We start from the raw sequence: 17,633 nt of genomic DNA, 5'->3' as shown, positions 1-17,633 counted from the left end.
TCTTCATGGTTGCTTTGTTGGATCACTATGTGAGTTGCAGTTTGAAAGTCTTATACACAGTACACACAGGCTGAAACTATTTCACTAACTTTGTAACCTTTCAAACAAATCATTTGCATGTAAGCTGATTTAGGGCTGCAATAACAAAGGGGTTGAATACTTATATAATTCTTAATTATTTATATTCAATATGCATTTTTTAACTTTATCAATGTGGAGTAGTTTGAGTAGATTCTACATGTAAAGTCTAATATGAAAGTGTCGTGGACTACGCTCAGGTGCCAACAAATTGTGAAAACTTTGCAGGGGGGTGAATACTTCTGCAAAGCACTGTATATCCATTGTCATTAACCGCTTAAACCTTTACAGGGTCACGATGAGCCGGAGCCTAACCCGGCAGACGCAAGGCACAAGGCGGGACGCCAGTCCATCACAGAGCACTGTGTGTGTGTGTGTGTGTGTGTGTATCTATACACACACACATATGCACCAATGGATATCGAAAATATCCGAAATATCAAGTTTGCTCTACATGTTTTTATGTTATTTTTGTCTTTTAATGGTAATGGTAATAGTAAATGGTTACAAAGAAAATCAAAGAATACAGCTGAGTACAATACAGAAGATTAAGTCAATAACTCAATGTATCTTTCTTGCATCCACTAGTGTCAGAGCATTCATTACAGGGAGAAAGATAATGGTTACACTCTGGTGTACAAGCTATACTGAGAAAGAAGACATGTTTCAGAGCTTCACTGATGCAGCAGCAGTGCTTAGTTTTAAAAGGATGATGGAATGACTGAAACAGAAAATCATCTACAAAGTGAATCTAAGTTAGAAGACTACATTAATTTTAATAATTTTCATACACATACTAAGTGGCTCTTTGCAGACACTACTTTGAGCACTTTCATAGTTGGATCTGATTAGGTAGCCCGTTCCATACCCTCACCAATCCTTGTGTGAAGAAGTGTCTTCTCTCTGTCTATCTCCACTTAATTTGCAATGTTGTTCTCTAGTCCAGGTTTCTGTACTGCACTTAAAATATTGTTTTGGTTTAACTATGTCAGCTCCTTTTAAGATTTTATACCTCTTCATGTACCCCCGACTTCTTCTTTGTTCCAGGATGAAAAGATTCCGTTCTTTTAGCCTTTCTTTGTATCTCATTTCTTTAAGTCCTGGGATTAGTCTAATTGTTGGACTCTCTCCAGACCCACAGTGGAGAGATTCACTTTCCTTTTGCCTTTGTCTTAAAAAAAAATAAATAGAATTCACTGATTCAGGCATGGATTTCAGAATCCATTAAAATCAAACCTGTCTCCTATAATGCTGCTGTTGTATAAATACTCACATAATTTTCCTCTTAGGATTGATTCCATGATTTTACATATTATGGAGATGAGACTGATGGGTGTTTAGTTTCTTGGTACTCCCTTATCTCCATTTTTTAAATGTGGGTATCAGATTTGCTACATCTCCTGTTTTGATTGATTTGTGAAAAATCTTTGCCAGTGGCTTGGAAATGACCTTGTATCTTTTAAACACTCTTGGGTATGTGCTTTTCCTCATACCCTCCAGTCCTCTTAGTGCTTCGATTTTATTTATACCGAGTGCTTTTAGAGCTGATGGAGGACTTACTGTGACAGGGGCATGTTGTTGATGTCCCTGCTGGTACAAAGTAGCAATATATTTCAAGATATATTCATTATGTATCTCAGAAAAAGATGGAACTAATTGGCTAATGAAAATGTATCAAAGTGTTGATATGCAGTCATTGAAAGCCCTACCTCCTGCCCATCTGGTCCAGTATAATTCTGAGCATAGCTTGCCACTTTGCTCAGGAACTGCAGTAGCCTGTAGAGGGTGTCGCAATTACACGGTGGCAGAAGGTATAGCAGGAGCTGCAGGAATGAGAGTTGCTCCTCTGTGTCCATCGCTAAGATCCAGCCAAAAAGGAAAGAAAAATACTTATTAGATACAGCATTGAAAAAGCAGACTACTAAAATAGTTTTTTTGTTTGTCACCAATTTTATAACATTAACAGTTTGATGCATTTAACATAACACATCTATCGATCGATCGATTGATATTTATCTATCTATCTATCTATCTATCTATCTATCTATATAAGCCACGAAATATTCAAATGCACCAATTTCGCTTGGATAGAAATTAAAAGAAGCAATAACGGTTTAATGACAACAGGTTATGTAAGAAATAACCCACGACAAGGTGTTAGGTAAGACTTGGTAGGACGAGTGCCTTCAACCACCCAAGAAGTGCGGTAAGAATTGTCAGGTTTTTGTGGTCTTCAAGAGAAGCTGACCAATAATTTCAGAGGCTGTTTTCACATCGATGGCCGGTAACCGGCATCATTTCCTTAGATTGTAAAACAGCATTAGCTAATATGTGGACTAAACGACTTCAGTGTCAGTTTGCGCAGTGCCACAGTTCTTCCCGTCCACGGCAAGCATAACAGAATTCTATACTGAACCTGACCTTGTTTAAAAGCCCAATGGTCGTATCAGCAGAGAGCAAGAGATTTCAATTTTGTTTTAAATATATTTCTGAAATCGGAGGGTAGTGGTGAGATGTATCTGTAGTGTCAAATTTAAACGTTGCATACTCACTAGTCAGTTGTATAAGGCTATATTTAGTTTAAGTAGATGCTGCTGCTGCATTTACAGTATATTATATGCTGAGTGAGAATTGAGTGGTGATTTCTCAGACGACTTTTGAATAAAGTGTTGCTGCTACTGCTTACCTCAGAGTTTTCTTTGTTCTGTATTGACTAACTATTACAGTATATTTGCCATTTTTTCGGTAATTCTTAGCAACAGAGATGAAAAAAACTAATTGTTGGGTGATTTAAATGCTGTTTCAGTTGTATGTTGACATTTTTACCTAAAGATACACTGTTTAGATCATTGTTACTATTAAGGTGTAGTAGTATTAATAGATCAGGTAAGTAAGTTGGTCTATGATGTCATAGCCGTGCGGTAAGACAATTCTTACCACATGGTCATGTGATCTTGTTAAGCCAATCACAGCACTTAATTTATCCAAGCCATTTTATAAATATATAAAACTAGAACATAGCTTACTGGATGCACAGTTAGGCAGATCATTGAATACAAATCCAAAGACGAAACCATACATTTGAAATTGAAAAACTTTTAGGGTACTTCACAACAAGACGCTAGAATAGGGAAAACAGTAAGGCCCAGATTTCTAAAAGGATTGCAAATGTTTTATGACCGTAAAATGGGCGCTGAGGGTTCTGAATTTATCAACGACACGCAATGGCATAAACACGCAATTAAGAAATGATTTACGGGGGCAATGTCTTTAGCCCTTGATGCATATGTAATTCTGTATACAGTGGCTCTCAAAAGTATTCACCACCCTTGGACTTTTCCACATTTTATTGTGTTATAACATGGAATCAAAATGGATTTAATTAAAATTTTGTTTTTTTCAGTTTTTGCCACTGATCAACACAAAAAAGTCCATAATGTCAAACTGAAAAATAAAATCTACAAATTGTTCTAAATTAATTACAAATATAAAACATCAAATCTCAGCTAGAGCTTGCTAGAATGTGGGAGACTCTGAGACCAAGTGGAAGAAGAATCTATGGTCTGATGACCAAAATAGAGCTTTTTGGCCTCAATGCTAAATACTATCCCTACCGTGAAGCATGGTGGTGGCAGCATCATGCTATGGGGATGCTTCTCTGCGTCAGGGCCTGGAAAGCTCGTGAAGATAGAAGATAGAAAAGATAGAGAAGATAGAGATGAATGCAGCAAAGTACAGAGAAATCCTGGAGGAAAACCTGCCGAAGTCTGCAAGGTACCTGGGACTTGGGAGAAGATTAATCTTCCAGCAGGACAATGACCCCAACATACAGCCAAAGCCACACTGGAGTGGCTTAAAAACAAAAAGGTCAATGTCCTGGAGTGGCCCAGTCAAAGCCCGGACCTCAATCCAATTGAGAATATGTGGAAAGAGTTGAAAATTGCCGTTCACCAAAGGTCCCCATCCACCTTGACGGAGCTTGAGCAATTTTGCAAAGAAGAATGGGCAAAAATTGCAGTGTCCAGATGTGCAAAGCTGATAGAGACTTATCCAAATAGACTAATGGCTATAATTGCTGCCAAATGTGCCTCTACCAAATATTGACTCAAGGGGGTGAATACTTATACAATCAATTATTTTCTGTTTGTATTTGTAATTGATCAGTGGCAAAAACTCCTAATTAAATCCATTTTTATTCCATCTCGTAACACAATAAAATGTAAAAGTCCAAGGGGGGTGAATACTTTTGAGAGCCACTGTATGCATATGTAATTCTGGGGTGTTTCTGAATGAAACCGCTGAAATTGGGAGGGGATTTTGCAAATAAGGTCTATTAAATATTCAGTCTAATTTATTAAAGCTGCCAGTAATTGTGGGCATCATATTTGTGTGATTATTTAAAAAATTCTGAAAAAAAGGTGATGTGGGAGACTTGTCTGCAGCAAGGAGACATAATTTTCAAGAACAAAGAAACATTGAACCATTAGAACTCATGTAAAAAGGTTCTTAGAAGCACCTAAAAAGGTCTCCCCACAGTGGCAAAGCAAGGTTCTAACAAGAGCCTTTACTTCTAGAGTGTAGGCAAAAGAACGGTGGAGAAAAGTAAGAAAAAGTGAAACAATATCTGAGGCACACGTATAAAATGAGGGCTCATCCTCCACCGTTATTTTAGTAATTCCTACAGAATGTATTTTTTGTAATATGGCTTGCTATTATTTAACAATACTGGGTCAGGCAGTTTTGTTAAATTTGAGTTGGAAAGTAAACAGGGGAAAAAAGGACAGAGGGAGAGATGACGCAGTTGGTTTGTAGCTAAAGCAAGTACTGTTTTCCGACCATATATACCATACAGATATGCTTTAAAATCATACATAGAGTAACAAATACAAACATAAGAAATAGGAGAGTTGTAATTACATAAGACTTTAAGAAGATACAAGTCGTAGTTAAACTGAAGACTGTTCGTATGAAGCTGTATTGTTGCTGAACATATTGCTGTACAACAATGGAAGGATTATCTACCATGGATGTAAGTAAATAAAACTTACTGTTTTTGAAGTTTGAAAAGTCTATATGCCTGAAATTATTCTATACAAAATAAGAAGTTGAACTAATATATGAAGCACAGTAACTGGATGATGCGTTGTAATGTATAAGTAACCCTGACTACAAACCCTGAGGTGGTACATTTGTTTATTAAGAAGCCACCGCACATTCCATATTTTATTAATTTGTCAGGGTGATGTATTGTATTTTCCGAGCATCCTCATCACCATGGCTAGTACCAGGCTGGGGTCTTTGTGTGCCATTCATTTTCTTTTGGAATGTGTAGCCTGCACACGCAGGGTTGACCCAAACCCGCTATTTATTCTGAGAGATGTGTAATTCTCCACCGCTAATTGCGGTGAGGGGTATTTAAATTGGTTGATTGCGGAATTGGCTGCTTTACCTAATTAGTCTTATAAAATAGGTCGTTATTTTGACTATGAGTGCGGCCGTACTGAACATGCACATTACGTGACTTTTTGCAGTTGGTTTTTCCCCTTTATAAATTTGGGTCTAAATGTCTAAATTTTGGTTTCCATGGTAATTGACCGGTAACCCGCGGTGTCAGTTACTACATCTACCAGGGGAACAATGAGATATTCCATGGGATCTACTCTATCATATATTCTCTGTGGTGTTACATTATTTATAGGGTCCATCCGAGAGAGAAAAGAAGTTCATGAGCAGCAAAGGAGACTGGCTGTGCAAGATACGTACCTTTTCCTAGAATTACCTTACCCTTTTGTCTTTGGCTTTATTAGGTTAAGTGACTTGCTCAAGGTCACACAGTCAAGCCCTTTCTCAACCACCAGACCATAATTAAGTTTAGTTTTTACAATGTATTTGAAGTGAATACAAACACTCTGTCGACTGATGTTTACATACCAGACACACTGAGAAATGCTGTGTATAACTCCCTGGGAAGCAGTGGGTCTGGCATCTCACGCAGGAATTCCTTTAGCAGAGCTGCCACATCATGGACACTCTGATCATCATCGAGAATCACATCATTGCCTTGGTCAAACTCCTCTCGCAACTGAAAAAACACAAGAAGGGTGTTTGTAAAGGCATCAAATATGAATGACTAACAAAACAGTGAAAGACTTGGTGGCTCCAGAAAAACATACCTGCCTGACTCTTTTCTTGGAGCTCCCCACTCTGAAAATCCCCACTGTCTGCAAGCCTGCAAAATAAATATCAAGTTTAAGAAAACAAGATATCTTGTCAGTGTATGGGCTGTTCCTTCTCCTATGTATGTTAGTGCTTTATAGTAACAAGTTGTACTGTCATGAATTCTACTTTAACAAGTTTTTTTTTTTTTTTTTTTTATTATTGCATGCCTGGGATATTACTGCGATGCCTGTGATAAATTGGTTGGTCTGTTTTGACTTGGTTCCACATTTTTAAAAGTTAAGAAACAACAAAATAATTCTGAAACGTTTGCAGTGTGTTCCTGTCTTTCAAAACCTACTAGGAGTGCCATCCATAAAGCTCAAGAATCAATGGGGGTAATGCATATAGATGTGAATATTTCTGTTGCTTATACAGTATAACTAGATTTTAAAAAACAAATAAGCAGGGGAATTGGCTAAGAAAAAATATTATTTTTATTATGTGAGAGTAGATGTTGAAACTTCATGCTGATTTGAACTCAGCTCTCGCCAATATAAGCACCAACTAAGACGTAGCTTTACAGTAAACTAAATGTGATCCATCTGCATCTCCATCCATTTGCATTTCCTTCCATCTGATGATGCAGATATCCTTCTGCCTGCTGTTGATGGAGGAAGTGTAATGCTGGCTCCAGAGATCAGCTTATTTTGCCTCTCCAGCGCATCATAGTATTGATACTTAACGTACACACAGCTAACAAAATAAAACCTGTAAATCTTTTCAAGTATCATATTTTCCTGCATGAAAGATGCACACATTTTAAATAATGTAATGGTACTTGTTGATAGCAAGTGTTGAGCTCCTTCTCCACATTTTTTCATGCTGCACTTCTTGTTGAAGGAATGCATTGGATTAGCATGAGTTGTTTTGGGGAGTTTGTGGACTAAGTGCAGCTGCAAGGATCAGTTCATTCTCTTAACTAATAAATTATTCAAAATCAAACTCACTTTTGTGCACATTTCATATAGGAAAATGTGATGCAATGTCTATGAGGTAAGACTTACTGGATTGTGTTAGTACTTTAAATAAGTATACATCTAAAAAAACATTTGCTAAGCAACTGATATTGCTATTAATAATCTTTTTTTAAATCAGGCATATGAACACTTCAGGCAGTCACTGCAGTCACTACTGAACAAATACCTCAATAACCCATTAAAGCTACACGGATACACTCACCATACGTTTCAATGTGCTGGCAGCAACTGTCCATAATTTGAGGGACCTGCCTGTAAATAGGGTTGAGGCTGAGTTTCGTAACTCGTCCTTTATCTCTCTTACTTTCCAGCTCTTGAGGGTGGGAGAGCTGAAGAGCTTCCAGTAACCGGGACTGACTGTCGTCTAAATCCGTGATCGAATCCACAGACATACCTCCCTGAAACCAAGAGAATTCAACTTGATAACACATGACAATCATACATCGTCAAGCCTACTTGCATCACAAAATACACTACAAGTGGGGCATCTGTTTAAACAGCCTGGCATATATATATTTTTTGTACAGTTTTCGGCACATATCTCTTTTATGTGCAGCAGTAGACTTTATCCAGATTCTAACATACTGTACTGTATATAAAAAAGAAACCAAGCAGGACTAATTCCAATGGAGATTAAAGCAACGGTGTCAATTTGGAGTTAATTTCCATTACTCCCATTGCTTTGACCAAATGTACCATTTTCTAATCTCTACTTATTTTCTTTTTAAATATTAAAAGTAAACCTCCTTACAACTGCCAACAAATTCCCAGGGTAGCTATGTAATGTTTTCTGTCCAGAATATAAGATGTTCAATTTTGCAGAAAGGCTAACTTCAAATACTTGCAGTCACATTTTCAAGTGTTTAGAGTGATCTGAGAAATGTCATTAACATTATTTAATTTCATTTTTGGTAAGCTCAGTCCCTTTTGAAGTCATTTTAAAAGGCTTCTTTCTTGTTTGCTTATTTTGTACTACAAGCAGACACAATGGGGCTTTTTTTTTTTAAGTTCCAATCTTCCAGGACACCGTCCTTCTCTTTGTTGATGCGAACATGTGCCAACAAGAGATATATAGAATTCCACATTGCCTATGGCATTAAACAAAACCCCCAAATGTTCTTCCAATGTTACAACAGTAAAACAGCAGTCAAGGAAGTCAAGCACCTTAGGTACAACATGGAAAATGTAGTGGAGGATGATAAAGTAATAACACATGAATTGAAGAGTGTTCAAAGGAACAAGGGAGGCTATTTCTAAGTCACTGTCAGAGATTTTGACAAATCAATAACAGGAGATCTTCCAACAGACTCGGTGGTACCAATATTTAAGAAGGGAAAAAGTGTAACGGTACAAATCAAAGGATGTTATGATAGGGTTGATAATGTACTGGTTACACCTCACTTTTTAGACATATTTTGCAATGTTCACTAAAATATATTCCTGTTAATGTTTTAAATTAAATATGTATCAATACACTACAGCTTTTGATTTCTCTAGTATATGAAATGGAACAAGTTTAAGCTGAAAAAAAACATTCCATCACTACGGCTACTGGAGTCTATAGCAGAAAAGAGCAAAGTAAAACACAAAACTGTAGATTTATTTAGGTATCCAAGAAAAAAGAAAGCAAAAGAAAGTAAATGACACAGTTTTTAAGGTTTTTTTTTTTATAACGTAATATTGTATAATATAGATGACTTGCTTTTAAGTGACGTGAACTCTGAGGTGAACGTTCCAAATTGTAAAAAAAAAAAAAAAAAAAAAGTCTCAGCAGGCCTTGTCATTTATTTAAATTTGTAAAGGTTTACCTCCTCATACACTTCACTTAAAAAACAAATTATCACTTAAACATGTTCCACTATATTCCAAAATAGATTTGATATTTTTAAATATATTCTACTTTTTATTGTGATGTTTGACAATATAGCCCAATTTACATTTGGACACCTTCAGAAATATATTTTGCTTTATCAAAAAACCAACTCTGCGAGAGGATAGATGGTGATTAGACAAGCAGGAGTTGAAACATGAAAACATTTTTTACCAATTGTTTTAAGCCTTTTTTTAAAAATAAATAAATACATAAATACAAAACAGAAAACAAAAGAAAATTTTAAAAAATCCACAGATTTTTACTTTAAATATTTTGCTAAATATTTTAAAGTTGCAAATTAAACAGTGACAAACTTGGGAGAAACTTTTTTGGATTATTTAAGAGCCAACTTTATCTTCTGGGATCAATCAGTTACCAGAAACTACAACAGCATTTACGGGTTGAATGACCTCTCGTTCTTATGTGTCCATGTCCTCTTACTTACCCTCCTTTGGACCCTTGCCCCGTTATCCATGGGCGTTGGAGAGAGCGGTTCATTCTGATAATCAAAGGAGGACACCAGAGAGAAGTTGCTATTGTACAGTTTATTCTGCTTCTGAGCTCTGAACCTCATGACACTGGCTTCCAGGTTTAGACAGTCCCTGCGGCTCTCCTTTACCGCATCCTGCTTCTGCTTCTGATGCCGATCATTACAAATCACTTGAGACAATGGAATCCCAAAAGCCTTGGGAGTGCTTTCTGCAAACCAAGAATACATTCATATGTGTTAATGCAAAGCACCAAAGAGGATATCATTAAGTGTAATGAAAACTACATAAAACTAAATAAAACCAAAATAATTACCTTCTTCAGGGTTGTACGCTACTTCCTGTCTCATTCTTCAGTCGGTGAATGAGAATTAAGCTCCCTGATGTCACGTGTATTGTTCTAACACTGACCAACACAATGTCCTAGAACACAGCTTCCCAGCCCTGGTCCTGGGGACCCCATGTGTCTTCTGGTTTTTATTCCAACTAAGCACTCAATTACTTAACTAGACCCTTAATTGAACTAATAATTTACTTAATTAGACCTTTTTAAAAACCTCCTAAAAAGTTGCAAAGTTCAAGTTACTTATAAAATGTTGTAGCTAACTTGAAATGTGCAACAGTTTAAGAGATGAAAACAAGTAAAAAGGTCTAATTAAACAAATTATTGGTTCAGCTAAGGGTTTAATTAAGTAATTGAGAGCTCAGTTGGAATGAAAACCAGAAGACACATGGGGTCTCCAGGGTCTCTGGGAAGCCCTGTCCTAGAAGGTCCCAAAGGCATTCTATGGGATTAAAGTTTTGACTTGTTGCTGGCCAGTCTCTAAAGTTTCCTGCACAAGAAGATCCATGACCTAGCAAACCGCCATTATCTTGCTTCAGTACAAACTCAGCAAATTGCACCAGCAAATAGGTCCTACATTATGTCTATCAAGCTGTAAATCCATCCCTTGGAATCACAATAAGATTTGTTTGACCTCAAATGCAGATGCCTTCCCACACCATAAGTGAATTCCCTCATATTCAACGATGTTACATTAGGCATCATTCTCCTTGGCTCACCATACGCCACCAAGTTGATCATTAGTGGGCAGACCAAATCTTGATTTCATGATGGAGTTGTTGTTTAGTCCTTTGTTGTGACTCATATGACTCATATGAGCTCATGTGCAGTGGAATGGGAAATCCTCAGTGAAGGATTGTGTAGATATGGGCTGCTGCATGGTGTGTTTGTCCTCCTACAAACTTATCCAGTATGTCAGGTGCATAAACCGCCAACAAACAATTGTATCACCTGAGCAGCCACTTGACAAATGATCAAGTCTAAAGTCTGCATGGGAGTACCTGCTTCAAAGCGGGTCACAGCCGATACAAAATGCATCTCAACAGCTGTAACAACTTAATGAAGAACATGTAAAAGGTCTATCTGGAAACTGCTGAACAACTTTAACTGTGCAGTATGTTCATATTGTTGACATATTCTGTTTATGCTCCTTTAATTGTGTTGAATAATGTATGTTAGACAATAGAGGATAGAGTAGCCCATTTAGGCTAATTAGATAACACATACATTGCAGCTGTGATGAAATACTCTAAATACTGTATAACTGTATTGTTTAAGCCATTGTGCTATCTGTTTCTAGTACTGTCTAGTTCAATATTTGTAAATGTTTAAGCTTAAAAAAACCCACACGAGTCTGCTGTCTTTTCATAATTGATGAGGCAATATAGAACAACTACCACTTGAAAAAAAATAACAACTTAGGAGAAAAGATAATATGAGTAAAAGACATGCATTACAATTAGGGCTTCTGTTTTTCAGTTTTTCTTAATTTCATTTTTTGATGCTTATTTTTAGCTATTTTAGAGTTTTATGTAAATCTCTATTTTCGGGGCTTTCGCTTTTTATATACTGTATGAAATTATTGTTTTCGGTTACTTTCCAAAATGCTTGGGAGTTTTGTTCTGTTACAATATGTATAGTAACTCGACAGTACTTGCACACTTAAGTTGTACCGTCTTTCCTTTGCTGTCTTCCGTAACATAGCCCTTGTAGTCACGGGCACATTCTTCTGGGGCTTTTGTGTGTCTAGGCATTTTTATTAAATTCTAATTGGAATACAGCTTTAAATACTGCGAACAAGTAGTCTTGTAGTCTTGTTTAAATCTTGCAAATAGAGTCGCCAATAGAAATGTAGGAATGTGCTGCCACTCAATAGATGGGGAGGGATTAAAGCATTCAGAGTGAATCAATGATAAATACAAGTCAGGAAGGAGGGACATTGCCCAGTTGCACTGTGAAGGTAGTTTGTTTTTGTTTTTTTGTAGTAGGCTTTTGTTTTTTAAATGGGGAAAAGAAGAAGTAAATGTTTATTGAGTAACCATTTCCAATGTTTTTCCGATGTTTATTGGCTATATGCTGATTTAATTTTTTTGTGTCGGCCGTGTTTTATTGGTGAAAACCGAAAATCGGAAACCATAATTGTAACGTACATTTCTCTTTTAAAATCTTTATACAGTATTGCCATTTTGTTGGGAGCACATAATTCTATAGGAAGAAAAACATACTTTTAATTGTGCCTGAACCATACAGTAATACGCATTTGTTTTTACTACCCTTAGATAGAGTAATACATTTGATATTGTCACTGAATTGATCAAAACCCTTGAGCCTGGCACGGTGTACATAAAATAAATACTGGTGACCAAGTAGGCTCCTTGTCTAACCTGCTGTTGCAAATACTCACTGAGTGTGACTACAGCATGGAGGAGTGGAAAGTGACAGACACGAAGGCAAATCCATATTATGTTAGAGACATTAAAATGGCGCATGGTGTGTTTATGTGAGCAGACTGAGATCGACTTTCCATAACTGTCCTGCAGGGGATTCCACAAGATTTGGTTTGAGAGTGATAAATTCCAGGAATAAACAAGCATCTCCGAGACACTCAGATTGTTGTCGTGACAAGTGCCAGATAAGACAGGGCCCATTTAAAAAGAGAATTTGTACAGTTTATTCTGCTGGAAGATGTTGTGTTTATACTGAGGTTAGCTCAGGAGAGCCAGTGGTTAATTTCATTGGAAAGGAAATAATAAGAGCAATCTGCCTTATGTGTAAACAACCAGTAGACTGGGGAGCCATGGGAAGCATGGTATGCCTGCAGTGTAGGGAGCTTACTGAGGGAGTTGCAGCACATTACAGGTGCCAACCAGAGAGTGATCACCATACCTGTGATGCAAGATACTGGATGCCTGGGACCAGCCTTGCTGTTTGAGGGAGAGGAGAACAGAAAAAGATGGGGTCCCTCTTGACCTGAAGAGAAGAGCTTGCTTGCTTGCGGCTAAATAGATTTTTTTTTCTTGTAAAGTACAGTTGCACATTGAATTTTCCACAGTTAAAAATAAACCTACGCTTTCTGGTCACTAGCACCAGTTTCTCTGAAAGATGAACCACAGCTGTCTTTTAACACTTTTTCGTCAAAGCAGCAACATCTTGAATTTTTATAAGCAAGGCAAGAGCTGGTGACTTTTTCTAACTAACCACTTTCTCTGAAAAATGAACTTATACCCTGTAATGGCCATATAGACAACGTATTCTTATTAATCAAAAGGTCAGGGTGTTGTTTGGTCTTGTAATATTGCTCGCTAGAAGCGGGTTTTTGGGGAAATAGGCTGAAGTCTAGTAAGACAGGATGTATAATTAAAATACTAAACTTAGTAATTAAATGTGATAAGCTTAGGATTTACATATGCTCAATCTAATGCATTCTAATTACTTAGCGTAGTATGTGCATTTTTGCTTGAACTTGCTAAATATTTTGTAGTATGAATTTAAACATTTAGGTAAGCTAGCAGACACATTGTAACCCCATACTGCATGAGCATGGGGGGTTGTGGTGATGGTAGGCAACTGAAAAACTGGACATAAAAACTTTAATCAAATGATACTAGAGCATTCTTTTTCAACTTCCGACCCTCAAACGAGCTTGTGAGAATTTGAACCCAGCCTCTGCAGTTGAATCCTGATTTGCGACTCCTGATTTGCCTGAAAAGTCTTTATCTACTGCTTGACCTCACCAAGCCGCTCTGAATCAATTGCACCTCAAAGAAGAGGGTAAGCATATATTCATTGCCTGAAATATAGATGCCTTAGAAAGGAGTAGAATGAATACATGCATTGTATAGAGTGCTTTAGTTATATCAGTATGCCTGATTGAAAACAGTAACTGGTTTTAATTGAGTCTCGTTCGATTGTTCCTTAATGCTTGTATGACATTTTTCAAACGTAATAAAAGATTGTTAGCAACCTAAATCTTGCATTATTGTTGTAGTAATATTACTAATTAGGAACGGTTTCCGATAAAACATTGTTAAAAACTTTGTAATATTGTCAATGTTGTTAAACATAGTCTCTCTGAAGGAGACTGTTATCCTAATACATGTATCATGTCTGGTTTTGTTTCTCATAAAGTTTAGTGGGTTCAATGTGCTCATTTCACTCTGGCCCAGTGCATGAAAATTAATCACTAGGAGTACTGTTCCCTCCTGAGTTTGACCTTTATAAGACTCGAACGTGACAATATAGATTGATTTAAAAAAATGCCACCTAAACAATCAATTTATTGTAATCTATGAATTAAAACACCAGTGATCTCTTATTAAGAGAAAAAATGCAAACCTGTTGATCAAAGAATCCAAACAGTGTTTGACATTTAGTCATGTAATAGTAAATACTTAATGTCCAAAAGAAGCTGGTATTGAATCAAATCATCAAAAACACTTTAGTTTCTGAGGGATTTAAGTGGATTTCCTTTAAGCCCTGGTGTCTTACACCCGAGGAGAGTTCAAGAAACCTGGCAGTACCCCTAACTCTACATTGCGCTGCAAGAACACAAAGCAGTATGCTGAACCCTGGCCAAAGTTCAGGTTGACCCTTGCATTAACAGGCCCAAGATGCCGATTAGATATGAGGGCTTCAATCAAATATTTTCTACACATACACTAGGAGGCACTATGTCCTGCAGTGCCATTCATTTGTCTAAATTGTTGACGACTACGACTGCTTTTTTTAACAACTTTACACACTTTGTTTCAGTGTAAGGTTGACTTTGACTGAGAAAAAATATTATAGCTCAATATTGGAACAAATTAACCAGGAACCCTTGAATTAAAACACAATAAAATAGTAAGGCTATCTGATTTCTCTTTTAAAATATCTTTCAGCCTAGAAGGGGGATTAAAAATAATAGATAGAACTGCTGCTCTACATAGCCTTGGTATCGTGGCTTATACATAATTGATTCCCATGGGCTTATACCTAATTAATTCCAATGGACTTTTAAAGAAATCCAGATATGGTAGCAGGGATCACTTTGACATTGGCAGTAATATACTGGACAGAGGGGATCACCAGGGGTCAAGTAAATGTACTGTATCAATTTTTAGGTGAGACCCAGGGCAGGTGGTGAGCAGTGTTATTACAGGACTTTCAATATTGCTTTATGGTAGACAAAAGCACATTGTTAGTTGCACAGAACTCAGCTGATCAGGATGACTTTTAGGGCTACCACAGTGCTGTTTAACAACCAGATGCTTAGACAGCTCAACACATTGGCATTTGAATTATAGAACCTTCGTAAAAGTCCCTAAATAGATTATTTAGATCCTGGACAAAAGGAGAAAAATTGCCTTTTTCCTGGTTTAAGGTTAAGCAAATCTAGGATAAAATATACAAATGAAAGAATATCCATTACCTTTATCTTTTCTTTCTTTAGAAAAGGAATCAAACTTCCTTCGTAATGGTTTCCTCCTTTTAGGACCCCCTGTAAAAGAAAGATAATGTATAATTAATTTCTGAAGCAATATGACATCATAATATTGATATATTAAGTCATGTAAACACAGAAAGTGCTGTTTTCAGTAAATGATGGGTTACCTAGGAATTCTAATGCACAAAGTAATTTGGATACCAAAAAAAAAACATTTAGTCTACAGCTGTAAGCTTGAAAAATCTTTCTAAGTAGTTTCAATACATTCATAGTAGCAGTTGCCAAGATTTTAGTTGGTCAGCAAATAAGATTCAAGTACTAGGAAAAATATTCCATCATGTAGCCTAGTTCAAAGTTATGAACGAGCAAAAAAATATTTCGGCAATCAATGCTCATCCAGATCCTAGCAGATTAAAAGATACCAATGACTCAGTGGCATAACCCATTCTACTTAATTGCCACTTATTGTATAAGCAGTGTCCTCCACCCTATGACCTGAGTCTGTATCTACTCAATTTCCAACAGTATCCTCAGGTCCTGGTCTCTGAGCTGTGCTTGAAATCATCACAAGGATAAACTTTGGTTGATTTGTAACACTTTAAAGATTTAAATAAATTCTTCCTAAGCATTCTTTGTTTTAGACTAAATAGAATCAGGTCATTCCCTTTTCATACCATTTGTAAATACTTAGCTCAGTCAAGCAATCGAGTTCTTTCTCAATAGAAAGTCAAAAATCATCTTAGTATTTACTGTTATATGCAGTTCTGCAAAACACAAAAGAGCTTGGTTTACACAGTAGAGGTGGCTGCTAATAATTTATTCAAAGAAAATAAAATTATTAAATTGTAGTATGCCAATAACTGTTGGCTTTGATTTTGTTTTTACCTTGGTTGTAGTTATTTTGACAGTGCTTCTTCAATGGTAAATGCTAATCTAAACTGTATTCCTCGTTCAGTGGGGATTAAAAGCGTGCATTACTTATAACCAAGTTTGTTTTTGTATGTAACAGTTGCCAGTTATGAATTGATTAGTGCTGGACATGTTTTGTCATGTTTTCTAATCTTTTGCATATTTAGTTTGTTGTAACCTGAGTAAAATGTATAATACCGCTTTGTAGTTTTCCATTTACTTAATGAAATGCTGACAAAAATGTGACACTTCGAAATCTAACATGAAACACTGAACTATTATTATGGCTATTATTAAATAAAAAATTATGTTCATGTATTTTTTTTCTTAAAATGATAAAATGCCAATCCTAACATTCTAGGTGATGCAGAAAATGTTGGCCATACTCAACTAAGTACATTACAGGAGAAGGCAATACACAGAAAGTAACTGTAAATTTGTGAAACCAAAAAACTGGGAGACATGAATTATGCACATTGTAGCTGAGGACACAGTTAATCAGAGAGTTACAGAGGGATTACAGTATCTCTGTGTACTGTGTTAATAGTTCATGTAAAATGACTTGGATAAATTAAACAATATGATTAACTGAACACGATCACATTATCATAGAGTAAGAATCGTCACTGCACAGCTAGTCATGACTAAAGATCAAAGCATGACTGGGTCAACAGCTTTAAAAAAAAACATTCGCTGCCATATTGGCAGTTAAGCACATTTTTTGCAATACATTTTTTTATAAGAAAACACTAACAGAAATTAAATGTAATCCTTTACAATGTAAATAATAATCAATTTGCATGGATTTTTTTCTTTGAAATCTCGATCTTTCCTGCCATGGCTTTACTAGTGCCTGTAAAGTAAAATAGAAAATAAGGCATGCAAAGGACTTTCTTTAATGTTGTACCAGAAAACATGTTTTATATTGATGTTGGAATGGCATGATTCCTTCCAAACAGCATATTTGAGACCTATACTGTGAATGGAAGTGCAACACAGGTAAGATTTATGGGACTACTGTTGTTGGTTGCAATCACTTTGCATGTTGTTGTTATCACATTCTGCAAATTGGTTCTTAGCAGCTGAGCAAAATAGCTACATGCGGTTTTTCTGTTTTGTCAATTTCTGTTATTTATTTTAGGAACCACAAAGAAAGTAATCATTTCTTTAGACCATTAATAAGACAGGATGCCAGTTTTCCCAAAATAGCAATAAGAAGAAATACATACCACTGCTGCATTCTATAGAGGATCGTAATAAATGTATTTACTCGACTGTTACATAACCGTCCCTAAGCTCTATGATTTGTACTCATTTATTT

General features: G+C 36.4%; 1 protein-coding gene across 1 annotated transcript in view; it reads right to left on the bottom strand.

Annotated features, from left to right (window-relative positions):
* The window catches only part of LOC121318702 (rho GTPase-activating protein 6-like), a 42,938-nt gene that overhangs the window by 14,382 nt on the left and 10,923 nt on the right, over nt 1-17,633 (bottom strand). Inside the window, exons 3-8 of the mRNA XM_041255656.1 lie at nt 15,389-15,457; nt 9,593-9,846; nt 7,477-7,672; nt 6,252-6,307; nt 6,010-6,160; nt 1,788-1,936 (exon numbers count right to left, since the gene is read on the bottom strand). Coding sequence (XP_041111590.1) covers nt 1,788-1,936; nt 6,010-6,160; nt 6,252-6,307; nt 7,477-7,672; nt 9,593-9,846; nt 15,389-15,457 — 875 coding nt within the window. The remainder of the gene's footprint in view (nt 1-1,787; nt 1,937-6,009; nt 6,161-6,251; nt 6,308-7,476; nt 7,673-9,592; nt 9,847-15,388; nt 15,458-17,633) is intronic.

Source organism: Polyodon spathula, chromosome 7 (genome assembly GCF_017654505.1).
Source record: "Polyodon spathula isolate WHYD16114869_AA chromosome 7, ASM1765450v1, whole genome shotgun sequence".
Lineage (NCBI taxonomy): Eukaryota > Metazoa > Chordata > Actinopteri > Acipenseriformes > Polyodontidae > Polyodon > Polyodon spathula.
This window is presented reverse-complemented; position numbering and strand designations above follow the sequence as displayed.